The 26,767-nt window shown below is 43.8% G+C and overlaps 1 protein-coding gene across 1 annotated transcript; it reads left to right on the top strand.

The window, feature by feature from the left end:
- Positions 1-443: 443 nt before the first annotated feature.
- INO80C (INO80 complex subunit C) lies at positions 444-26,767 on the top strand. The gene is made up of 5 exons (XM_070726652.1): positions 444-528; positions 7,839-7,949; positions 8,519-8,630; positions 12,581-12,648; positions 26,522-26,767. The coding sequence occupies exons 1-5, from the start codon at positions 526-528 to the stop codon at positions 26,651-26,653; spliced, it is 426 nt and encodes a 141-aa protein (XP_070582753.1). The 5' UTR covers positions 444-525; the 3' UTR covers positions 26,654-26,767.

Genomic DNA, 26,767 nt, shown 5'->3' with positions numbered 1-26,767 from the left:
ATTATTCAAGATTATATTTGAATCATCTTGAAGACTTTTTAATTACATGGGCCACATACAGGATTCCAAAACTAGATTTATCGTAAGAAACAGCCAACTTAACAACAAAATAAATACATAAATAAATAAAATAAAATAAACTTCTGTTTGCCCCTAGAAAACCAGCGGAATCACAGAACTCTTTAAGAATATAGCCGCTCGTCATTACTTGCGTTTTGCATAGCTAAAGTTTTGGTACTACAGTACCGTAAAAACGGGAAAAAATTTAGTACAGTACTAGCTAATACTTGGTGGCCTTGCCCCTTTTCCTGTATGCACCAATCGGGAGATGAGGCATCTCTCTATGATATTACCTCTGAGAAGCACCACCTAGTTTTCGCCTAAGTGACGTAATCGAATGCGCCGCGTTTCCCTTCGTTTCCGTCGCTCCTCTTTCGACGTTTGGGGAAAGGTGATGGTTTGTTTTGTTTTCGGCGAGGAAGGAAGTTTAAAGAAAACCAGGCGTGTTCCGAAACACATACATTTATGGTAACCCATGTTTTTACGCGAAGAACGAAAATAAATTTAGTGATGTTGCAGTATTCAGCAAAAGTGTGTAGGCTTTGTATACATCTATGGAGTATCATGCACTTAGCACTTGTGGATTATGTAATTATAAATATTGCGTGCTGTAAGATGATAACTCCATTTGCTATCGAAAGTTTCAGAAATAATGGAGAAATGGAATGGACGAGTGGTGAGCATCCTTTTCTGATGGATAGAGCGAAATAGCCTCTTCTGATATAGAGAACTGGTGCCAGTGAAATCAGGAAGACATATGCTAGGAGGGCTATAATTTTGAGGGTAGCCTATCTAAAAGCTTGTAGTTTTATTTCAATTCTTCCTGTATAAAAAGATCTTTCAATCAATTTTTATTATGGTCAAAGACCAACATTGCAAATAAAAGCTTTAAAAACAATAATTAAAAATAAACACAAAATAATATATTAACAATTAGTATGAGTTATCAGTAGGCAATTAGAGTCTGCTTAATTTTGCATTACAACATAACAAAATTGGGTCACATTCAAAGAAGATAGTTTGTATTGATCTGATAAAGAGTTCTACATAAAAGACACCAGTATTTCCAGGTGTTTTATTTAATTGAGATGTTATAGAGTCGATGTATCCTTACAGAAAATAAAGAATAGCAGACTTGACCTGTAGTTTCAATGACCCCTTGTCCACGGGGCGCAATCTCACCTAATATGGAATTTTTTTTTATATTGGCCCTCCAAAACTGTTGTGGGAAGTGCATTGCAGCAGAGTAAGATTTGATTTTTGGAAGAGTTTTGCAAGTATCTAGCTGCTTTAAAGGGGGATGTTTGACTGCTTCAAAAAAAATTATTGGGGACTGCAGTCTGATCTTGTTAGATTTCTAGATCCTTGATACTCTGAGTGCACTAAGTGCACTAACTCATATCCTATCATTAAAACAATTTCTTGGAGAAGACAAAAAACTGTAGTATATGTGAAATGCTCCTGAACCATATTGATTCAAAACTATATTCTACAAGGAAGGAACTGAAACCTGTAGAGATAGAAAGATCTTTGGTAAAGGTTAATACATTCCCATCACTTCAAAAGTATATCTGATAACAGAAGTGTAAGCCATCCTGGGGACAATTGCAAGACATTGGAACTTCCTGACATCCATAGATTGCATTTCTGACCAAGGCATTTAATAAAGAATATGCACAAATATTGCAATTTACATATTTTTACATACTTTCATAATTCTGCAGATCTTAAATATCTAAGGAAAAATTGTATTGTGTTGTCATTAGTGTATGAAAAGGATTTTTAGTGCTTGCCTCTTGTGCAAGCAGGAGAGACAGGGAGACAAATATTTTAGTATGTTTTAGCATGCAGTAAAATGTTTTTAGCGCAGGGTTTTAGTGCAGATTATTACCTTCCCTGCCGGCTTCCCCAGGCTTTCAGGGCAGGTTGGCAAAGTAGATTGCAAATGGCAGTCATATGATTGAGATGAACTTGGCTTAATTGATTAATTAACTGACCAATTGAAATATCTTCTACCTATATTTTTATTTTTATTACTTATATTTATCTATATTTTTAATAATTAATTTTTTAATAATATGAACTGTTAGTTTTATATTAACTCTTTTTAATTAAATTATTGTAGGGATTTTTAAGTGGATGGGAGGATGGTAGTGATGGCATGAATGAATGGGACTATTTTAGTAATTATTGGAATGAATGGAATACTGTGAATGAAAATGAATAGGAGGGGGGTGATAGATGGAATGGAGTGGGTGGGGGGATTATAATATGTATGGAATGAATGAATATGACATGAATGGAATTTTTGGCACACCTGACGCTGGAAGGGCAGGAGGGGAGGGGACACTTATCTCTGGGGTGGCAAAAGGTCAAAATATCCCGGTCTTGCTGGGGAGAGGCAGGTATGGCGGAAGCCATGGAGCTAGCCGTTCCAGGGGAAGGAGGGATCGCTGCTTAGTAGCGATCCCTTCTTCAGGCTCCATGAGCTTAACTCAAGGCACTGGTGTTGAGTGTAATTCTGGCCCTGGGCTCAAGTTGTTGCTACTCAATGCCAGGTCGGTGGTAAATAAAGCTCTCCTCATCCGGGATCTGATCCTGGATGAGAAGGCCGACCTGGCTTGTGTGACCGAAACCTGGCTGGGCCTGGAGGGAGGAGTTCCTCTCTCTGAAATTTGCCCAGCTGGGTTTCGGGTATGGCACCAACCTCGACCCCAGGGAAGGGGGGGAGGAGTGGCTATTATAGCCAGGGAGAGTCTTGGCCTGCGTAGGCTCATTGCTCCAGAGGTTGCGGGTTGTGAGTCCCTCCCGGTGAAGTTGGACTTAGGGGTTCAGGTGGGCTTGTTACTCACGTACCTGCCTCCCAGCTGCGTGTCAACAGCCCTGCCTTTGCTACTCGAGGAGGTGGCCGGGCTGGCGGTGGAGTTCCCCGGACTTATCGTCCTGGGGGACTTCAATCTGCCATCGCTCGGCGGTTCCTCTGGACTGGCACAGGAGTTCATGGCCACCATGACAGCCATGGACCTGACTCAAGTAGTTCAGGGTCCGACTCACGAGGGTGGGCACGCACCAGATATGATATTCCTCTCTGAGCAACTGAGTAATGATCTGAGATTAAGGGGCTTAGAAGTATTGCCTTTGTCGTGGTCAGATCATTTCCTACTGCGGCTTAACTTCCTGGCTCCAATCCTTCCCCGCAGGGAGGCGGAACCAATTAGGAGGTTCCGCCCCAGACGCCTGATGGATCCAGAAGGCTTCCAGATGGCGCTTGGGGTTATTCCAGATACACTTGTCCACAGTTCGGCAGAGTTTCTTGCTGAGGCCTGGAACAAGGCTGCAGGGGAGGCTCTTGACCGGGTTGCGCCGTTGCGACCTCTCCGCGGCACTAGAGCCCGTAGAGCTCCATGGTTCAACGAGGAGCTCCGGGTGTTGAAGCGCCAGAAGAGATGTCTGGAGAAGCGATGGAGGAAGAGTAAGTCCGAATCCGATCAAACACTTGTAAGAGCTCATATTAAGACTTACAAAGTGGTGCTCAAGGCGGCAAGATGTGTGTATCATGCCGCCTTGATTGCATCAGCGGAATCCCGCCCGGCCGCTCTGTTTAGGGTAACCCGCTCCCTTCTTAATCAGAGGGGAGTTGGGGAGCCCTTGCAGAGTAGTGCCGAGGATTTTAACACGTTTTTCGCTGATAAAATCGCCCGGATCCGAGCGGACCTCGACTCCAATTGTGAAAACAGAGTCGAGTGACAATGAGTCAGTCGAGGTGACTGGGGCTAAACGTCTTTGTCCATCTGTCTGGGAGGAGTTTGACTTGGTGACACCTGATGAAGTGGACAAGGCCATTGGAGCTGTGAGTTCCGCCACCTGTTTACTGGATCCGTGTCCCTCTTGGCTGGTTTCGGCCAGTCGAGGGGTGACACGGAGCTGGGTCCAGGAGATTGTCAACGCCTCCTTGGGGAGGGGGTCCTTTCCGCCCCTTTATAAGGAGGCGGTTGTGCGCCCCCTCCTCAAGAAGCCTTCCCTGGACCCAGCCGTGTTTAATAACTACCGTCCAGTCTCCAACCTTCCCTTCATGGGGAAGGTTGTCGAGAAGGTGGTGGCACTTCAACTCCAGCGGTCCTTGGATGAAGCCGATTATCTAGGTCCTCAGCAGTCTGGATTCAGGCCCGGCTACAGCACGGAAACTGCTTTGGTCGCGTTGATGGATGATCTCTGGCGGGCCCGGGACAGGGGCTTGTCCTCTGTCCTGGTGCTCCTTGACCTCTCAGCGGCTTTCGATACCATCGACCATGGTATCCTTCTGCGCCGGTTGGAGGGGTTGGGAGTGGGAGGCACTGTTCTTCAGTGGTTCTACCTCTCCGGTCGGTCGCAGTCGGTGTTAGTGGGGGGTCAGAGGTCGACCCCGAGGTTTCTCCCTTGTGGGGTGCCTCAGGGGTCGGTCCTCTCCCCCCTGCTATTTAATATCTACATGAAACCGCTGGGGGAGATCATCCAAGGGCATGGGGTGAGGTATCATCAATATGCCGATGATACCCAGTTGTACATCTCCACCCCATGTCCAGTCAACGAAGCAGTGGAAGTGATGTGCCGGTGCCTGGAGGCTGTTGGGGCCTGGATGGGTGTCAACAAACTCAAACTCAACCCAGACAAGACGGAGTGGCTGTGGGTTTTGCCTCCCAAGGACAATTCTATCTGTCCGTCCATTACCCTGGGGGGGGGAATTATTGACCCCCTCAGAGAGGGTCCGCAACTTTGGCGTCCTCCTCGATCCACAGCTCACATTAGAAAAACACCTTTCAGCTGTGGTGAGGGGGGCGTTTGCCCAGGTTCGCCTGGTGCGCCAGTTGCGGCCCTATTTGGACCGGGAGTAATTGCTCACAGTCACTCATGCCCTCATCACCTCGAGGCTCGACTACTGTAACGCTCTCTACATGGGGCTACCTTTGAAAAGTGTTCGGAAACTTCAGATCGTGCAGAATGCAGCTGCGGGAGCAATTATGGGCTTCTCCAAGTATGCCCATATCACTCCAACACTCCGCAGTCTGCATTGGCTGCCGATCAGTTTCCGGTCACAATTCAAAGTGTTGGTTATGACCTATAAAGCCCTTCATGGCACCGGACCAGAATATCTTCGGGACCGCCTCCTGCCGCACGAATCCCAGCGACCGGTTAGGTCCCACAGAGTTGGCCTTCTCCGGGTCCCGTCGACTAAACAATGTCATCTGGTGGGACCCAGGGGAAGAGCCTTCTCTGTGGGGGCCCCGACCCTCTGGAACCAGCTCCCCCCTGAGATTAGGATTGCCCCCACCCTCCCTGCCTTTCGTAAACTCCTTAAGACCCACCTTTGCCATCAGGCATGGGGGAACTAAAACACCTCCCCCTTGCCCATGTTGTTTTGTTGATTGATTGACTGTGTGCCTGTTTTTTATATATACTGTTTTTATGAGATTATTAATTTTAAATTGTAACTAGATGGGTGGGCATTGGATTTGGTATTATGTACTGTACTGTTTTTTATTATTGTTGTGAGCCGCCCCGAGTTTGCGGAGAGGGGCGGCATATAAATCCAATAAACCTAAGCCTAAACCTACCATTTGCAATCTAGTTTGCCAACCTTGGCAATTGAGTATAAGTATAAACAGGTTGCTAAGCATCCAGATTGCAATCATGTGACTGGGGGATGGGGTGTGAGTAATGAAGGGTGATGGTACAAGCCCTAAAGTACCATTTCCAAGGCTAACAAGTCATTAAACAAGGATTACAAAGTGATCAGAGATATACTTTTATATACAGCTATTCTTCAAGCACTCTTTCCTTTCAGTTTTCTCTGTCTGAGCTTGCATGCTTTAATATTCTTTATCCATTTTCAGTCTTTAATATTTTAATATTTTATTAAGGTATTATATGCATCTAATGACTCTAGTTTTCTGCCACATATATAATGTGCATTCTTTCAATTCATTTTTCCTGTAAAATACAATTACATTGGGCAGCCAATACATTGAACTATGAATGAGTAGAGAATTGAAGATGATGAGACTTTGTGGAACCAAGAAGTATAGCTTTGTATTGATGCATGGGAATTTTAGATACTACTTGGCTTTACTGCATTATGCATTTTTACTAAAAGTATATTTTGATTCAACCAAACAAGTTGAGAGTTTTCTTTTTTTAAGGGATCACACTGTGGCAGATCTGACAATTTATTTTACTTCCATCGTCTATAATTCTTAATCATGTTCATCAAGCACCCTTAAATTCCATATTTATAATAAAAAAGAAAATTTATGTAAGATCATAAGCTGTATTTTTCGGAGTATAAGATGCACCGGAATATAAGATACACCTAGATTTTTAGAGGTGGAAAACAAGGAAAAAAGTATTCGGAACCAAATGGTGTAGTAATATATTATTTAATAAAATACCAGTGTAGCAGAATACTTTTTAAAAATGTGTATACTTTTTACAACCATGTACACTTTTTACAAACTTCAAACTTGATAGCTTTAAGACTTGTGGATTTCAACTCCCAGAATTCCTCCTCCAGTCATGCTAGATGGGGTAATTAGAAGGAAAAAACACCCCAATTTTTGCAAAAAACTGCATTTTTCACCCCTTTGTTCAAAAAATTAGGGTGAGGAAAGGGTCTGGAGAGCCTGCAGACTGCTCTTGGGGACTGGGGGGAAACAAAAATCTCTCAATTTTTCTGAAAAAACAGGAAAAAATGCCTCATTTTCCCCCATCCCATTTTTGCAAAAATTGGCATTTTTGCCATTCACCAGCACCCAAGAGCTCTCTGCCGGTGGGGGCAGGGCTTCAGAACAGTAAAAATGGCTGGCTTTGGGGTATAAGCACACCAACACTTCCACCCTCTTTTGGGTGGGTTGGGACAGGTGCATCTTATACTCTGAAAAATATGGTAGCCTTACTTAGCAATCTTTTTGCTTACTGACCAAATTAAAGGAATACTGCCTCTAAACAAAATAAAGAAAAATAAAAAACCTACATAATTACAAGCAATATTAATGAAAAAGAAAAAAAGATATGAGCAATCTACTTATATTACTGAATATAAAACATTTTAACAATATAGGAACATTTCAAATTAATATACTATATACTGTATATATATGGGGTGGGGTGGGGGGTGTTGTTATCATAAAATGTGCCAAAGAGAAAAATGCATATAATGTATGTGTGTTGAATGCAATTTTCAACATAGAGTCATAAATGTTTTTTCAATTTCTCAAATAACTCTTAACAAAATATATGAAAGATGGTCTAACCAATTTCTTATAGAACATGAATTCATCTTGGTATATAATTTGCATGTGTGTTGTCTCATATATTTGCTATTAGGATTTTCTGATTTTCAGGGGGAAGTAGAGCATATTATTAAAATTAACCCTAATATTTAACTGTCTTTTCAAAAGCCACCATGCAGTAGTTTCAGTAAATTTAATTATGCCAGCATAATAATGCAATTACTATTTTGAACAATTTTTGTGCAAAGTTATGTTGAGTTTCCTGAACAGTTGATTGGGCTCACATAGCAAATTAAGTTATATGTCATGTCTTTCAAATTACATTGGCTGAATTTATACAGCACGTTAAGCCAAAACCAAAGAAGCCACTTCATGATTTAGTAGATATGAACATAGTTACTGATTTAAACAGTGAGCAAAACAATGCAGTGATTTTGATAAAATTCTGAAACAAATTTGGATTAAGGGTTGGATTTTATAAAACTGCAAATTAATGTATGTATTTCTTTTCAGAGTACTAATGCAGAACTACTGAATGAAAACAAAACAATGACAATCAATACAAGCACAGGGCCAATAGAAACTTCTGTCAAGCATTTTCCTTTCAAAGCTCCAAGATTTATTGTATGTATTTTTTCCACAAATGTGTTACATTTTCATGAGACAAATAACCTTTTAAATCTATGTAGTAGTTTAGTTATGAAATGTGGAACCTATTCAAGTATTTGATTGTATAATGCCATATTTCTCTTCTGTTCTTCCTCTCCTCTGCTTTCAATTGCTTTCTTTGTAATCTCTCTGTCCTCTTCCTATTATTTTTTAAATGTTTATCTTTCTTGCCTGATTTATATTTGATATGTACAGTATGGCTACTAACTCCAATTAAAACTGTAATATTATTAATATAACATTAACAATATTATATTTAAAATAACAAATAATATAGGAGGACAAGAATTTAAACATGAATCCCAATAAAGATACTGTATTTTTCAGACTATAAGACGCACCCTTTTCCTCCATAAAAGAGGATAAATTTTGGGTGCGACTTATGCTCTGAATGAACTTCTTTGAAGCTTTTGTTTCATCCCTAACTAGGTGCTAACAATCTTCCCAGCTTTTACCTTGCAAACTCTTTCATTGTTACTCTTGTGAAGAATATACTTGTTAAATATACTTTATAAACATTCCAGCACTCTGGCACTGGTGGAGCAGCAGCTGGCAAGAAGAACAGAACATGGAAGAATCTGAAACAGATCCTTTCTTCAGAAAGAACACTGCCATGGCAATTAAATGATCCAAGCTGTAAGCTCTTTAGATTTTTCCTACATATTTATAAATAACAGCTTTATAGAAAATACTTCATAGAAACATAGAAGTCTGACGGCAGAAAAAGACCTCATGGTCCATCTAGTCTTCCCTTATACTATTTTCTGTATTTTATTTTAGGATGGATATATGTTTATCCCAGGCATGTTTAAATTCAGTTACTGTGGATTTATCTACTACGTCTGCTGGAAGTTTGTTCCAAGGATCTACTACTCTTTCAGTAAAATAATATTTTCTCATGTTGCTTTTGATCTTTCCCCCAACTAACTTCAGATTGTGTCCCCTTGTTCTTGTGTTCACTTTCCTATTAAAAACTGTTTGCGAAGTATTTTGTGACCAAGTAGATTTCAGCAAAGGAAATTCAGGGGAATATTTATTCAGCATGAACAGAAATATAATTAAAGTGACATGGAGTTGTACAATGCATTTTAAATATTCACTTCTTTCACATGTTTCCATATCTTAAAAAAACACAGTTAAAATTCATTGAAATATGGAAAAATATTTACAGCCATCAATCTAGAAGCTAAAATTACCACTGATAACTCTTCTAACCCAGCTCCCCAAACATAAACCCTCTGTAATTGAAACAATGATTCCTTTATTAGGAGCTCCAGCAGCCCCATCAAAAAGTTTATATCTTACAGCAGGCTAACAAGTCTGTCTGGCAGGGAGATAAGTAAATGTCTGCCATATCTATTCATCTCCGTCCTCTGCCTTTTATCCTCAGAGCTAGCAGCGAAGGATCCCAAGGAGCTGCCCACAGATTTCCATTGTTCTCCATTGCCTTCTGCACATTCGCACATCAGACACTATTCCTCCTCTTCTTTATCAGCTACCTCCAGACCTGGGAGCTGTTGACTATCTAAGGGCTGACAGATAGCCCAAGCTCTATCTCTGTCTGCCTCTCTGACAACTCCATTCCCTCTTGGAACCCAGAGTTTTCAGGTTGCTTCTCTATATCTAATCAATATCTATTCATAGATATATCAATATCTAACTATTTCTAAAAGGAACATGAAATGCTTTAAACATAAAAAAATGTACCAAAAGCATCTGTAGAAAAATGAAAAAAACAGGATAGTTACAATATGAAGAAATGACTATCTTGAACAGTTCAAGAGAAAAGTAACTTCTTGTTTTCTATTTAAAAGGCTACATTACGTCTAGGTCATTGATTTCTTTTAAGTAATACCAGCATGTATTTTAAAAATTATTGAATTTAAGATTATTCTTTCCTCTTTCCCTCCACAGAAATTATACCTTATTTGTCATAATAAATGTTTTCTTGAGCTCAGCTTAAAAGGAAATATCTAAAGCTGTCTGATTTCAATACTATTTGTACTGTACAACCTTCACTCCAACTATAGTACAGTGGTACCTCTACTCAAGAACTTAATTTGTTCTGTGACCAGGTTCTTAAGTAGAAAAGTTTGTAAGCAGAAGCAATTTTTTCCCATGGGAATCAATGTAAAAGCAAATAATGCATGCAAACCCATTAGGGAAGAAATAAAAGCTCGGAATTTGAGTAGGAGGAGGAAGAAGAGGAGGAGGACAGTCACTGCGAAAAGAAGGGGAGGGGAGGGGAGTAAAACAAATCCAAAACTTTTTTTTTCTTAGAAAAAGAGGGACTCTGAGACAGCGAGGAGGAGCATGCATCTTCCATACACCTGGCGCGAGGCTGCCTCTCATACAATGAAACCCAGGCGGGCGAGAGGGGGGAACCTCCTGCTTTTTTGACTGTAAGGCGGTGGCGGCTGCTACCTGCTTCCTCTTCCTTCCCATGCTGAAGGTCTACCCTCTCCTCTCACTCGCTTGCTTTGTAGCCGGCGCATTGGTGACTCCTCGGTTGGGCTGAAGCCAACTTGATTAGGCTGGGGCGAAGCGCCCCCTTTTGTCTTTCCGTGCCCAGACTCTCGAGGAAGCAACCTCGCGCCGCCAGGTGTGTGGGAGGCAGCATAAGGGAGTCACCACAATGAAGTAGTTTATTCCTTCTCCAAACACCCAGAGAAAGGAAAACGCTCCATTCGCTCTGGGCTGCCCAGAGCGAAGGGAGCATTTCTTTTCTCTGGCCACTGGCAGAGGTTTATTCCCTCTCCAAGCACCCAGAGAAAGGAAAATGCTTTATTCACTCTGGACTGCCAAAGCCTCCTTAAGTGTCACCGAAAAGCTCCTCTGGCAGCCCAAAGAAGCCCGAGATGGCCGGAATTAAAGGGGGAATGGCAGGAAACTGTCCAGGCCTTCATACCGCTCTCAAATTTCCTGGGGAATTTTTCTGGGCTTGGGTTCTTAAGTAGAAAATGGTTCTTATCTAGAAAAGTTCTTAAGTAGAGGCATTCTTAAATAGAGGTACCACTGTAGTTACCTTCATCTTATTTTCTGTTGTCAGGCTAAAAAAATTCTGTGGTCATGTGGCTTGGTGATTAAGAAAGGCTGGAAAGCCGGAAGTCCAGATTTAAGACTTGAGTGGTACACAACAGAGTGAGTTCCCATTTTCACCCCAGCTCGTTTCAGCTTAGCAGTTCAAAAGCATGCAAATGCAAGTAGATAAATAAGTAACACTTTTGTGGGCACGTAACAACACACTGATGGCATGCTGGCCTCATGACTACAGAAATGTCTTCAAACAGCACTGGCTCAAGAGTCTTCAGATGAGCACTTCCCCCCATAGCTGACAATAAGTAGCAGAGTAAAATCTACAGAGATTCCTTATACTAAGAAAAAATACTGAAAACACATTCTGTGCTAGATCAGATAGCACATTTTGTATCAGATGTGCTAACTGATACAAAAGCAGGTATACATCATAGTGGAAAACAATGTACTCCAATGTAAGTGATGTATGTTGGTTCTAAATATCTAGATCAGTGATGGCAAACCTTTTTTTCCTTGGGTACCAAAAGCATGTGCACACGCACTATTGCACATGTACAAGTGCCCACACCCATAATTCATTGCCCCCATTCCACTGTGCATGCGATTCTCCCCATGCTGTCCCACCTCCGTGCATGCATGCACAATCCCCCTGTTTCCTAATTTTGAGTAGGCCCGTTTTTCATCCTCCCCAGGCTCCAGAGGGGTTTTTTTTAACCTGGGGAGGGTGAAACAGCTTCCCCTGGCCCCCAGAAGCCCTCTGGTGGTTAAAAACGCCCTCCCAGACCCTCTGGGCAACCCAAAAATCAACTGGCTAGTGCACACATGCACACTGGAGCTCAGCTAGAGCAACAACTTCCGTGTGCCACCTGTGGAACACTTACCATAGGTTTACCCGCACTGATCTAGATTGTACCTAGCTAATAGAGTCTAATTTCAAAAGGGAGATTATAATCATGACAGATATTTCAGCAGAAACATTAATAATGTACATAACCTTTTTCTGAACATATTTTGTTTTGTTTTTAATTTTCATAATTATGCATTGAAGCAGAATCTTAATATCATATTGACGTACAGATGGGAGAAAAAGCTGTAGATTGGAGTTTTTTAGGACTAAGGGAACAATAACAACACAATTTGATCTATCCAAAAAATATGATCCATTTTATCCTGAAGGATATTATCATAATAAATTCCTGTGACTATACTTGCTATCTCCATTTGTCTTTAATTGCTTTTATTTCTTCTCATTTCAGAAAAATGATCTTCACATGTTTCTCAAAGCTGCTGAAAAGATTCCATAATTTAAACATATTGTAATTTGAATTGCTTCTTAACTTATATTTTACAATTTAATTTAAACGAATGCTTCAAATTTCAAAAGCAAATACTTAGCATTAGAATCTATAAGTCTTTGTTTGGATATTTGTGCTGATTGGAAAAAAGTGATAGCAATAGATTAAAAATTTCAGGGTAAATTGCCTGAAAATTGGAGGCCAGCTAGATCTTTACTGAAATGATTAATTTATTTTTAATTTATTTTCCTCCAGACTTCAGTATTGATGCTCTTACTTCATTTAAACCAGTCAAAAAATATTCTGATATTTCAGGACTTCCTGTAAGTATTTTAAACTTATTTTAGAATTTAACTTTTCTCTGTATTGGTCTAAACACCTCCATTGTTGTTTAGTAGTATCTAACAAAACAGATAATTATTTTTGGTAAATCAAATAATTTGGAATATATAGTACCATCATTACATGGATTTGCAACTGGTTGACCAACTGCACTCAGTAGATGGTCCTCAGTGAAATTACATCTACATGAAGGGAAGCATGCAGTAGGACAGTGTTTCCCAACCTTGGCAATTTAAAGATATCTGGACTTCAACTCCCAGAATTCCCCAGCCAGCATTTGCTGGCTGGGGAATTCTGGGAGTTGAAGTCCAAATACCTTCAAGTTGCCAAGGTTGGGAAACACTGCAGTAGGATACTTCAACATTCTTTCTTAAAAAACTCTTCAACTTCTTCATAAATGATTTGGATGAAGGGATAGAAAGGGGACTTATCAGATTTGCAACTGACACCAAGCTGATAGAATATTTAACACTTTAGATGATAGGCTTAAGATTCAGAAAGACTTTGACTTGAGCACTAGATTCCATCCAAGAAAATGCAATTCAGTACTGAGTAAAGTAAGGTCCCACAAATAGGCAAGAAAAACCAAATGTATAGATACAGAATAGGTGGTATGTGGCTCAATAGTAGCAACTATGAGAGTGAGCCAGGCCTTCTAGTAGACTACCAATTAAATATGAGGCAGCATATTATAAAAATAGCTAACACAGTCATAAACTGCATCAGTAAAGTGATAGTATCAAGATTAGGTAAAATGATTATATGGCACAACATGATGTAGAGTCAATGAAGAAGGATATGGCTGTTTTTCTGCAGGCTCACCGACAGGCTACAGTCACTCACACTAAAGTTCTCACAGCAGATATGGATAAACCCCATAGTCAAGATAAGGAAGAGGAGAAATTTAAAGAGCCCACAAAAAAGAGGCAGCCCACGCAGAAAATTAGGGCTTCAATAGGCAGGGCTGCAAGAGGGGGAGGCAGATTGATTAGAAGATTTATTAGAAGACAGAAAAGTATCTCCCCTACTACAAACCAGGCTGCTCTTAGAATTCATTTGATTAGAATTAATTATGGATGTTGGAATACTAAGAATGCCATACTAAATTCCTTAAGCCAACTTCTCCATTGTCAAAGGGGGAAGATTGATCTCCGTGCTGTGGAGTGGCTTCCAGAGCCCCTAAATTGGAAAAGATTACTTCGGACTTTTAAACAGCCCACCATTCCACTAATGTTACTTAAGATGAAGATACATCTAGCCTCCTTCCAAATTTTTCCAATCAGAGTTGTCTGTGAGGAAAATGTTAAACCCTTAATTGTCAACATGGGAGCCTATAAAGACGCTCCCTCTTCCACACTCTCAACCTTGGGAAAGAGAGATGAAGAAAGTGGGAGTAAACCAGCATTGCTCAGTGATGATGCACTTAACATCTCAGAAACTGGACTTATTAATGCTTTTGGTGCTCTCCCAAAGGAAGAACAAGGTAATACATTACTTAAGCTGGAAAATTTAAGGAAATCTCTACTGATCATAGTGGACACAGCCGAACCACTTATAGATTTGGTTTCCCCTGTGTTTGTGCCTCTTGCTTCTCTTCCAGGAAGGAGGGGTTTGCATGAATGTGAGGTTATGGAAAAGAGAAGCCAGGACACACAGTGGCCAGCAGAGAAGGAGATACTAGCCACTAGAATTAGTTCAATCCAAATTTATTAGAGCAATTCTCCAGATGCCACGTTGCGTCTCAAACGCACTTCTGCGCCTGGAGATTGGACTGATAAAAGTCGAAGCAAGAATCTGTATAGTGTCCCTAAATATGTGGTTAAAGCTTAATTTTTTTCCGCAAGGTCTTGCTCTGTTAATCCTTCATGATGAATTTTCCTCCTCATGGATTAAGGCCATCGAGTTCAATCTTCACAAATTAGGCTTCTCCCCAGATTTAATACTCAAGATGAACTATGATCTAGCAGGACAGACCTTGCGACAAAGGGTGGAGGACATCGAGAGGCAGGAGGACTTGGGTAGAGCTCTGCTATTTCTGGCCCCAGATGCCACTAAATATGTTGTGGCTCCTGCAAGATACCTGGGACAGCTAGAGTCAGCAAGCCATCGAAAGGCATTTGCTCTTGTACGGTGCTGTGCGCTTCCATCCACCATTTTGTACGGCAAGTACAGTGGTACCTCAAGATACGAACCTAATTGGTTCCAGGGGGAGGTTCGTAAGACGAAAGGTTCGTAAGACGAAACATTTTTTCCCATAGGAAACAATGTAAAGTCAATTAATCCGTGCAACAACAAAAAAAAAACCGCAAAAAAATGCTGCCGCCCGGCTGTCACCTTTTAAAACAGCCGGGGGGGCTTCCCAGCAGCCTCCTGAACCCGAAAGCCAAACCCGAACTTCTGGGTTCAGCGTTGGGAGGCTGCTGAGAAGCCCCCCGGCTGTTTTAAAAGGTGACAGCCGGGCGGCAGGGCTTCTCAGCGAAAGTTCAGGTTTGGGAGGCTGCTTTGGGTTTTTGGCTGGGGGGGAGGCAGGAGATCCGGCCTGACACCCCCACCCCAGCACTTCACCTTCCCCCCCAGCCACAAACCCAAAGGTCCCCACCACAGCATCCGCTGCAGGAGACTTAGCCTCCCGATCCTCCCCGCCCGTCACCCGTGGCCTCCTGAGCACTTTTGCCTGATGGGAAGCGAAGCGCTGGGGTGGGGGGGTGTCCTGACAACTCCCACCCCAGTGCTTTGCCTCCCGCCGGGCAAGAGCGATCTTCTGCCGGCCATGGGCAAAGGGTGGGGAAGCCTCTTGCACTAGCTGCTACAGCCGCTGGGTTCCCCGCCCTTCGCCCATGGCCGGCAGAAGATCGCGCTTGCCCGGCTTCCCCGCCCTTCGCCTGTGACCAGCAGAAGAGGGGCGGGGAAGTCGGGGGCTGTAGCAGCTGCTGCTGGGGGGGGGAGGGAGTTAGGAAAGTCCACCTGCTCCCCCCCCCAGCCAAAAACCCAAAGGCAGCCGCCGGCTTGAGTCAGGAGGCATTCAGGGCGAAGTGCGCGCCTGCTTCTCTCTCTCTCCTTTCTCGCGTCGCTGCTCCGCTCGGTCAGCTGCTCCGGAGAGGCAGGAGCAAGGCACTGGCCTGCCTTTTGTCCCCCGCCGCCGCCACCGCCCGACGCAGCGGGGGACATCGGTGCGGGAGGAAGGAGAGGACCGGGCGACTGGAGCAGCAGTGGCGCTGCCACGCCCGGCTCGGCTTCCCTGGCTGCCGCAGGCACCGCGCGCCGTGATCTTCCGGGCCGGCCAGGCTCAGCTGCTAAGAGAGGCATTTTACTTTCCCTCCTAGCCAAAAAGGCTGGACTTCGGGGATGAAGGGGCAGGACTTCCCGGGCGGAAGGTGTGCCCCTCTCTGCGGCTCCTTTTTGGCTGGGAGGGAAGGTGAAATGCCGGCGGCTGTAGCAGCTGCTACGAGAGGCATTTTGTTTACCAGCCTCCCGAAGGTGTGCGTCTTTCCGGGAGAGCAAGCAGCCTGAAGCCGAAAGAAACGCGTGGAGGCTGGTAAACAAAAGGCAGAACTTTTGGCTTCTGGGTGGATGGGAGGAGCTAAGCAGCCGGAGATGTTGCCAGCCCAGCGGCATTTTACATTGATTCCTCCGGTCGCTTAGCTCCTCCCATCCACCCAGAAGCCGAAAGTTCTGCCTTTTGTTTACCAGCCTCCACGTGTTTCTTTCGGCTTCGGGCTGGACAGGAGGAGCTAAGCGGCCGGAGGAATCAATGTAAAACACCGCTGGGCTGGCAACATCTCCGGCTGCTTAGCTCCTCCCATCCACCCAGAAGCTGAAAGTTCTGCCTTTTGTTTACCAGCCTCCACGCGTTTCTTTCGGCTTCGGGCTGGACAGGAGGAGCTAAGCAGCACGAAGACGTTTCCAGCCCAGCGCCGTTTTACATTAATTCCTCTGACCGCTTAGCTCCTCCCATCCATCCAGAAGCCGAAAGAAAAGATCAGAAGCTGGAGGAATCGGGGTGTGTGGAAGAGGTCCGTGGGAGAACTAGGGGGAGCTGCGGTGCCTGGACACCCGCCTGCAGCAAAACCACCTCGCGACCACCACCTTTGCCCCTAGGGGAAAGACCCCAGCCCATGCCTGCTGCTTGCTTTCCTGGGACAACGCAAAGACCACCTTCGGGAGCTTCCCAGCCGGGTCCCTTCCACGGAGCGGTGGCTGCGGTTCCCCCCAGTTCTCCTGTGGACCTCTTCCACACACCCTCGCTGCCCCCAGCTTCTGCGCCGCCGCCCGACTGTCAACTTGTAAACAAGTGAGAAGACAAGGAGGAGCTGGGTGCTGATGGCGGCGGAGGAAGGCGAATGCTGCCCGAAGGCTGGGAGGGAGGCGGAATACAGGAGGAGGAGGCGGAAGAGGAGGGAGGCAGGGAGGAAATTCTGGAAATGACAGTCACAAGGCAGGGAAATCCCTGCTGCAGTAAGAGAGCACAAGGTAGAGCGCATGCGCAGTAGGAGAGCCCACGCCCCCGGCTCGGGTTCGTAAGGTGAAAATGGTTCTTAAGACAAGGCAAACAAATCATGAAATCACGAAATGTTCATAAGACGAGGGGTTTGTATCATGAGGTACCACTGTACAAGGGAACTCCAGCCACTGAAAGATTTTGCCCTTGTGGCTCAGGAGAGGTGGAGACTGAGGGACGTATGCTCCTGAGATGCTCCTTTTACACTGACATTAGGATAAAGCATATTCTACCACTTATTGAGGGATATCCTGGCCGCTCGGACGTTGCCTATCTCCGGTGGTTGCTTGGGGGTGAGCAGGCCAGGATTACGGCACAGGTGGCCAGATTCTACACAGCAGCAGCGGGGATTCGTCGCAAATGTGTCCCTTCATAGTGAGATATGTACATCTCTTGTATAGTTACAATGGGTCAATCTGTTTCCTGTTCTTTTTCCTTTTCAATTATTATTAATATTATATTGATGGTCTTTGACTGTAAATAAAATTTTATTATGGCACAAGTGAGACTGCACTTGGCATATTATGTCCAGTTCTGGTGACAATGATATAAAAATGTTCAGACACTAGAAAGCATGCAGAGAAAAATAACAAAGATGATAAGGAGTCTGGAAGCTAAACCATATGATGAATGATGGGGGAGCTAGTATATCTGTGTAACAAAGAGAAAGGCTAGGAGTTAATATGATAACAGTCTTTCAGTACTTGAGGAACTCTCTAAGATAAGAGATCAGAATAAGAAGTAACTGATAGATGGTCATTAAAGAGACATCCAATCTAGAACTAAGGAGAAATATTCTGACAATGGGAATGATTAATGGAATGGTTTGCATAATAATGGAAAATGAAGCAGCCTATCAAAATCATGGAGGCTGCATTACTGAAAGTTTAAAGAAAAGTTTGGATGGCCTTTTGTCTGGGATGGTATGAGAGTTGTTATATCTGGAAAGCAAATTGGACTAAATGATTTCCACGATTCCTTCAAGTAATGATTCTCCATGGCTCAGACGGGAGAGTCCAGTTGGGTAGCTTTAGTCTTCTAGCTCTATGATTGAGTTGAATTTCTGAGGACCGCCTCCCTATCAACAGTCCCCAATTCTTAAAATTAGTCCAAGCTCTTCAGACACTTCTCTGTGAGTTCCAGAGCTTTGAGGAAAAGAAATAGTAGTTAGGTTTAGTGATCAAATGCCTTGTATCCATTTCAGCAAGAATAACAAAGAAAAAATTAAAAAATATCAAAATCAGCTGCCAGAATCAGCTGTTCAGTGGTGCTCTCTGCAGCAAGTTTCCCCAAGATTTGACAGGTTGCTCAAAATCCTTAGTTCTTCATAATCAGTGGGTTGCAGCTTTGATGGAGCAGCCATTTTGGCATGAAAAAACCCAAGAACATTGCAGAAGCAAATTGCCATGGACATATAGTGATCATGAGTAAGCCGACAGGAAGAGACTGGTTAACTTCTTAGTGAGCAGCATTGTATCTAAGATCCTTTGGGATTTGACTGCTGACTCTTGGCTGTCTGCCTCCACGGATAGTAACTTTGAGGGGGTGGCCATTTTGTACCAGCCTCAGAAGCTTTCAAAAAGACTTCAGGTTGCCATTTTGTCAGGGAAAACACTCTGAGGCCTTTCAAAGTCACATCTCCATTTTATAGCATGGACTATAGACTCTGGACACATCTCTTGGCTCTCCACTGGAGTGGATCCTAGCTTTGAGATTTGTAGAGATATTTGGAGGGTTCTCGGCACAGCTGTCTATTTGAGACCTCCCCTTACCATTCAGCGGGGTCTGGGGTTCCTGCCTGTGACTGGAGCATACTCCTGGCCACAAAGCCATTGCAGCAGCAGCACTACATATTACTTTTTATTACATATCAGTGATGCGGAGCCACGGTGGACACGAAATTGCACTCCCCGCCGCAGCTTGTAAGTGCTTGCGGGGCCTTCGTGATTTTGCTTCTGCACCTGTGGAGATAGCAAAATCGCCCACGGAGCCGCAGGTGTGCCTGTATTTTGGCATGCACGGAAGCAAAAAAAACTTGCCGAAACACGGGTGCACCTGTGGCTCCGTGGGTGATTTTGCTATCTCCACAGGTGCAGAAGCAAAATCACGAAGGCCCCGCAAGCACTTACAAGCTGCGGCGGAGAGTGCAATTTAGTGTCCACCACTGGCTTCGCATCACTGAGTAATAAAGGTGTATTACATAATATGTAATAAAAAGTAATATGTAGTGCTGCTGCTGCAATGGCTTTGTGGCCAGGAGTATGCTCCAGTCACAGGCAGGAACCCCAGACCCCGCTGAATGGTAAGGGGAGGTCTCAAATAGACAGCTGTGCAGAAGCAAAATATGGCTGGCCCCGCAAGCACTTACAAGTGCGGCGGCGAGCGCAATTTAGCGTTCCAGCTAGTAGCCCACTGTTGTGTGGAGCCCCCTGGCATTAATTCTTCTAACATCTCCCAGAGTGATTGCTGTAGAGCAATTTCATTTTTAATGGGGGAAGTTGGAACCTTGTTTAAACCTAGTTAATGGCCTTTTAGGCTTCTTCCACATCAGTAGTTCGTTTTTTGAATAATAAGAATTATATGTCATGGGGGGGAGGCCTCAGGATTTTAGAGATGCTTAGGTGGCCAAAAAAAGGTTGGAAGCCACTGCTGTAGAGGGAGCCTAGGGTCATTGTTTGGCCATGCTCCACTGTTTTCCAATTGCCATGATAGCAGCAATTTCACATAACACTGCTTGAGTTTCGGTGAGGCCAGTGTGCATTAGCAAGGGATAGGGGTTCCTCTTCTTGCGTTTCGATCCTGGTAGCATCTCCATAGGATCAAAGCCTGAGTAAGACTCTGGGCACACAGGCCTCGCCAAGCTCTGCTCTGTAATTAGGGTAAAGTCAAGGAGCAGTTAACTACTGATCCAGCAGCGGTGCTTGTGAGCATATCTGCCCTAATTACAGTTCAAACACCAGTGCTGGATCCGGGCCTGTAGCAGAGTGGGCTTGGTCTCCTCTGTCCAACAGAACGGGCAGAGCTCCTATCAAACCAAGATATGACAGCCTGGTGGCGGCCACTAATATCAAAATCAAGGTTAGAGCACAGAAAAAGGCATACAGACCAGAAAAAAAGGGCCGCTCAACAATGTCAAAAGGCCCTGGGAAAGGAATTTGATTGCACTAAGGTGCCGTAGAATAGGGCCACTCTTCTCACCAGCCATCAGTCGTGGCCACACATTTCCTCTGATGCCTTCTTGGCTCAGGGACAACAGTTGAAGCTCCAGTTGCTTTTGACTAGGACTTATTCTCCATTGTGACCAACTTGAGAGACAGTCTGGCACAATCTCCCAATTCTTGGCTCAACCACAGGGAGCCCCTTCTGACACAGGATTGCCCTTAGGGGTGTGTAGACAGCCTCCTGAGGTGTCTTTTACCCCAATAGTGGTGGAGCTTTGCCCGGGGGCACTTCAGGAGGAAGATATGCCTACCTTCCTGAAGCAGTAGATGGCTCAGAAGGTTAGGAAAGGGATTTCAGCAAACAAAGCAGTTCCCTTTGCCTGTGTCAAGTTGGGATGTAAACATGGACCCCTAGGAACTATCGAGGGAGGCAGGCTACAAGGGACTCTGATCAGTCCAAGAGGGGTTATTTGTCCTTGTCAGAGGGTGGGCTCCTGAGAGAGGGATTTTTTTTCTGACTGAACCAGATGCTCCCGGCAGAGCAGACCATAAGAGCTTATTTGTCCCAGCTCTCTTCAATCCACTTCTCATGAAATCCCATAGCACAGCATGCCTGGGGAATGACCCAGCTCTCCAGGAGACTCCATTTGAGATGAGTGAACAGGAGGATTTCCTGCACACTGAGCAGGCCACTGAGACAGAAACATCCCCAGGATGTTCCTGGATGTTATTCAGAGGCAGTGAGCCCTGCCTGCAGTCATTACATGACCCAGTGGTTTGGAACACATACTTTTTAGCATGGATTCTCAGTTACAAGGTTCTTGATCAAAGTACCAAGGGTAGACCACTGGTAGAAGCACTAATGTCCTCTTCTCAAATGCAAAGGATGCTTTAAAAGCTGAGGAGAGAAAGGAGGAGATGACCCTTTGCAGAGCCCATTTAACAACTCCTAGCCAAAACAGGCCTCTATAGCCACCACCTCCTTTACTAGGGTTTCACTGCGTTGGCTCCATAATTTGCAGGGCCGAATTCTACCCGAGAGTAACAATGCAAGGTATTATTTCCAAGGTAACAGTGCAAGGTATTGATGTTACTGTCTGTGAAAAAATGTTATCCAAACCCTGTCTTTGCAGAGTTTTTTTTCATTGCTCTGTTGCTCCAAATGTTTCTTTCCAGCCCTAAGCACTCACTCATCAGAAGACTGATTAGAGTGGTGTCATCTGCATATCTGAAGTTAATCTTTCTCCTGGAAATCTTAATTCCAAATTGTGATTTATCTAGCCCTGCCTTTCTCATATATTAAATAGGCAGGGCGACAGTATACACTTTGCCAAACTCCTTTCTCAATTTTGAACCAATCATTGGTTCTGTATCCACTTCTCACTGTTGCTTCTTGACCCGCATATGGGTCATTGGTTTCTCAAGATACATATAAGATGGTCTAATACTCCCATCTCTTTGAGAACTTGCCACAATTTGTTTTGATTCATACGATGAAAGGAAGTGCCGATTTCCACCAGAGAACCTGCGAACCCATCTGGACCTCAGCAAGATAATCATGGACGCTGAGTATACTGCAGTGCCAAATTTTCAGTGTGGGCCACTGCATCTGCAGTAATGGCCTGCTGTATGCTGTGGCTGCGACATTAGTGGATGGATGCAAAAAATAAGTGGAAACTGGCGGCTTCCCCTTTGAGGAGGACTGCTTATTTGGACAGTTCCTGAAACCCTTTCTAGTAGACATCAGAGACAAGTGAAAGGTCTTATCAATGCTGAGCAGGCACTCTGATTTTTGCTCAGTCTCTTATTTTAGCCTGTCCTTCTACCGGCCAGGGGAGGTCGGGGCTAGCTTCTCCCATGAGCAGAGGCCCTTCACCTCCAGGCCCAGCATTCAGTCCGATAGATCAGGGTTCAACAGTAAAGGTAGGCAACAGGCAACAGCCACAGAATAAGTGTCTTTCGTGGCAATTCAGATGCCATAAGGGATGTCAGGATCCTTTCCCCCATTGGGGTCTGCCTAAGCCTGTTTACAAATGCTGGGAAGAGATCTGATAGTATGCCTGGGTCAAGGAGACCATAAAATCAGAACTCTCCCTGGAATTCCTCTCTGCCCCTCTGAGGTTTTTTCTCCACTGTCCCATTTCCAGACATCCGGCAAGATAGGTACTCGTGGAATTGGCTATTCAACATTTGCTGGATGTTCAGGCCATGGAGCTGGTTCCATCAGACCAGCAGGGGATGGGTTTCTATTCAATGCTATTTATAGTACTGAAAGCTTCAGGAGGGTGGGGGGCGATTTTGAATCTCAGGGGACTTAATTGGCATCTGGTCTACTGGAGATTCCATTGCATTTCTTTTGCTCCATTCTGGAGAGGAATTCTTGGCTTCAGTAGACCTCATGGAGGCTTACCTACATGCCCCGATTCACCCAGTGCACAGGAAGTTTTTGAGGTTTTGCTATGCTGGCCATCATTTCCAATATGCGCCCCTTCCATTTAGATTGACTGTGGACATTCACAAAGATCATGGCCGCACTGGTGGCATACCTCGTCTGTTTACTCATATGCATCCAATGTTATCTAAACATCTTCTCATCCAGGCCTCCTCCCATCAACAGGTGCTAAGGGATTTGGACACAACGATCCAGGTCCTTCGGTATCATGGGTTTTTGGTCAATCTAGATAAGTGCCACTTGATTTCCTCAATGAAATTGGTGCACTTTGGGGCACTTATAGACATTCTTTCCAGACAGGTTTGTCTTTTTCAGGAGCGCCAGGACAGTATTAAGACTCTTGACAGGGCAGATCCTAAGAGACATAGTAACATCACTGTTGTCTCTCTCCCAGCTCCTGGGAAGATGATTTCCTGTATAGACATTATTCCTTGGGCATGGTTTCATGACAGGCTACTCCAGTGCTTCCTGCTACCTTTTCGGAGGGCGGGCCGCAGCACATCTTGAACACAGGTTGAGTGCCATTTCAGGTGCACCAATCTCTTAGCTGGTGGGGGTCTTGAGCCATCACAAGGGTTGCCCCTTCAGGGAGCCAGACAGGCTAACTATAACATCTGATGCAACATCTGTTTGGTTGGGGGCCCATTTTGGCTCACCGGTGGCCCAGGGCAAGTAGTGCCAACAGAAACTCCAGTACAACATAAATTGGCTGCAGCTCTGGGCAGCTCCAGAGCATTCCAGGAGGGGATTTTGGGTTGCCACATCTTCTTCCTCACAGACAGTGTGACCACCAGGGCCCATGTGAACAGATGTAAAGCAAGTAACTAAAGGTAAAAGGAAGAAGAAACCGCTATGGTTTAGCAATGATGTAAGGGCTATAGTCAATGAAAAAAAGGCTGCCTATAGGAGGTATAAAGAGTCTGGAAGTATAGCTGATAGAGAGGTGTATAAAATGAGACAGAAGGAGGCGAAACAGATAATATATGCTGCTAAAGCCTCAAAAGAGGAAGAAATAGCAAAATCTGTAAAGAAGGGGGATAAAACCTTCTTCAGATATATTAGTGATAGGAAGAAGAAAAACTGCAGCATCACAAAGCTTAGCACCGGGAATAATACATGCATTGATGGGAATAAGGAGATCGCTGACCATTTCAATAGCTACTTCTGTTCAGTTTTCTCAAAAGACACCTTACAAAATAATACTATAGAGGGATATAGCATTGCTTCCAGCTGTACGGATTCAGCTCCAGTGATCTTAGAAGCCGATGTCTTAGAAGAACTTGAAAGATTAAAGATAAATAAGGCAATGGGTCCAGATGGCATCCATCCCAGAGTTCTTAAAGAACTCAGATCTGTCATTGCTACCCCCCTGACTGATTTGTTTAACCAATCCCTGTTAACAGGAGATGTTCCTGAGGATTGGAGAATGGCCAGTGTTGTGCCTATCCACAAGAAGGGCAGTAGAGAAGAAGCTGGAAACTACAGGCCAGTTAGCTTGACATCAGTTGTAGTTAAAATGATGGAGACTCTACTCAAAAAGAGGATAAATCAGCATCTAAAAATAACTTATTGGACCCAAATCAGCATGGCTTTACTGAAGGCAAATCGTGTCAGACTAATCTCATTGAGTTCTTTGACTATGTCACAAAGGTGTTGGATCAAGGTGGTGCCGTGGATATTGCCTATCTGGACTTCAGCAAAGCCTTTGATACGGTTCCACATAAAGAGCTGATAGATAAATTAGTGAAGATTGGACTTAATCCCTGGATAGTTCAGTGGATTTCAAGCTGGCTGAAGCATAGACATCAGAGAGTTATTGTTAATGGCGAGTATTCTGAGCAGAGAAAGGTTACAAGCGGTGTGCCACAAGGGTCTGTTCTGGGTCCTATTCTTTTTATATATTTGTGAGTGACATAGGGGAAGGTTTGGTAGGGAAGGTTTGCCTATTTGCCGATGACTCTAAAGTGTGCAATAGGGTTGATATTCCTGGAGGGGTCTGTAATATGGTAAATGATTTAGCGTTACTAGATAAATGGTCAAAGCAATGGAAACTGCAGTTTAATGTTTCCAAATGTAAAATAATGCACTTGGGGAAAAGGAATCCTAAATCTGAGTATTGCATTGGCAGTTCTGTGTTAGCAAAAACTTCAGAAGAGAAGGATTTAGGGGTAGTGATTTCTGACAGTCTCAAAATGGGTGAGCAGTGTGGTCGGGCGGTAGGAAAGGCAAGTAGGATGCTTGGCTGCATAGCTAGAGGTATAACAAGCAGGAAGAGGGAGATTGTGATCCCCTTATATAGAGCGCTGGTGAGACCACATTTGGAGTACTGTGTTCAGTTCTGGAGACCTCACCTACAAAAAGATATTGACAAAATTGAACGGGTCCAAAGACGGGCTACAAGAATGGTGGAAGGTCTGAAGTATAAAACGTATCAGGAAAGACTTAATGAACTCAATCTGTATAGTCTGGAAGACAGAAGGAAAAGGGGGGACATGATCGAAACATTTAAATATGCTAAAGGGTTAAATAGGGTTCAGGAGGGAAGTGTTTTTAACAGGAAAGTGAACACAAGAACAAGGGGACACAATCTGAAGTTAGTTGGGGGAAAGATCAAAGGCAACATGAGAAAGTATTATTTTACTGAAAGAGTAGTAGATCCTTGGAACAAACTTCCAGCAGACGTGGTTGGTAAATCCACAGTAACCGAATTTAAACATGCCTGGGATAAACATATATCCATTGTAAGATAAAATACAGGAAATAGTAAAAGGGCAGACTAGATGGACCATGGGGTCTTTTTCTGCCGTCAGTCTTCTATGTTTCTATGTTTCTATGACAAACAAGGCCACAAGCCCTCATGGGGAAAGCAATGTCTCCACCCATTCAAGACGTGCGGCCAAAATAGCAGCCTGGGCTATGCAAGACTCTATGGAGAAGATTTGCTGGGTGATAACCTGGTCATCTCTTTTACCATTTATTCGCCATTACAAACTGGACACATTTTCTTCCGCAGAGGTGGCCTTCAAAAGATGGGTCTTTCAGTGAGTGTATGAGGACAAAGGGGCCCAGGATCAGAGTGACGCCCATCCATAGGACAGACGAGCTTTGGTATGTCCCATCCTGGGCTGTCCCATCAGAACCATGGGAGAATGGGCGTTGGTCTTACCTGATGCGCCTATTCTAATGGTGATCAACAGGAGAGTGTGGACCTGCCCAGTGGTCTATCTGCTCCTGACCCCAGGTGATGGGAGTAAAGGGCTGGGTTGGGCATGAGAATGGCTTGGCGAATCAGACCCAGCGCAACATTTCCACAGGAGTGATGCTATCACTTGAACTTCATTACAGAATGGGACTGTGGACAGGGAGGCAATCTTCAGAAATTCAACTCAGTCATAGAGCTAGAGGACTAGCATTACCCATCCTGGAATCTGTCAATCACCATAAAAACGGGCATATCAGTTAAGACAAAGGCCCATTCTATGGTAAGAATCACATTTATATTATCTTTTTAATGTATTGATAACCATTTTATAATGTAGAAAATTAGTTAAATAGAAAATCCATTTTAGAACATATTTTAAAATTTGAACTATTATTATGAAAACATGGATCGATAGAACAATGGAAGAAGGAAAACGAAATGACCATGTAATATATCCAATAGTATTGATTTTCACTGTTTTTAAAAATGTGCAATTTCTGACACTTCCACTGAGAGATTTCAATTTGTGCTTCTCTTACAGGCAAACTATACTGACCCTCAGAGCAAACTGAGATTTAGTACAACTGAGGAATTTGCCTATATCCGAATGCTTCCTTCAGATGTTATTTTGGGTTACCTTACACTAAGGAAAGCAACAAATGTTGTTCCCTGAGAAACAAAAAGCCATCATCATCTTCCTTAAAAATGTAGAATGTATTGTATTAAACGAACAGATTGTATATTATTAAATGATAAATGTTTTCAATTAAAGTAGTAATATTATTAA

The sequence above is a fragment of the Erythrolamprus reginae genome, chromosome Z (assembly GCF_031021105.1).
Source record: "Erythrolamprus reginae isolate rEryReg1 chromosome Z, rEryReg1.hap1, whole genome shotgun sequence".
Taxonomy (NCBI): Eukaryota; Metazoa; Chordata; class Lepidosauria; order Squamata; family Dipsadidae; genus Erythrolamprus; species Erythrolamprus reginae.
The sequence above is the reverse complement of the archived record's forward strand: the minus strand, read 5'-3'. Positions and strand labels throughout refer to the sequence as shown.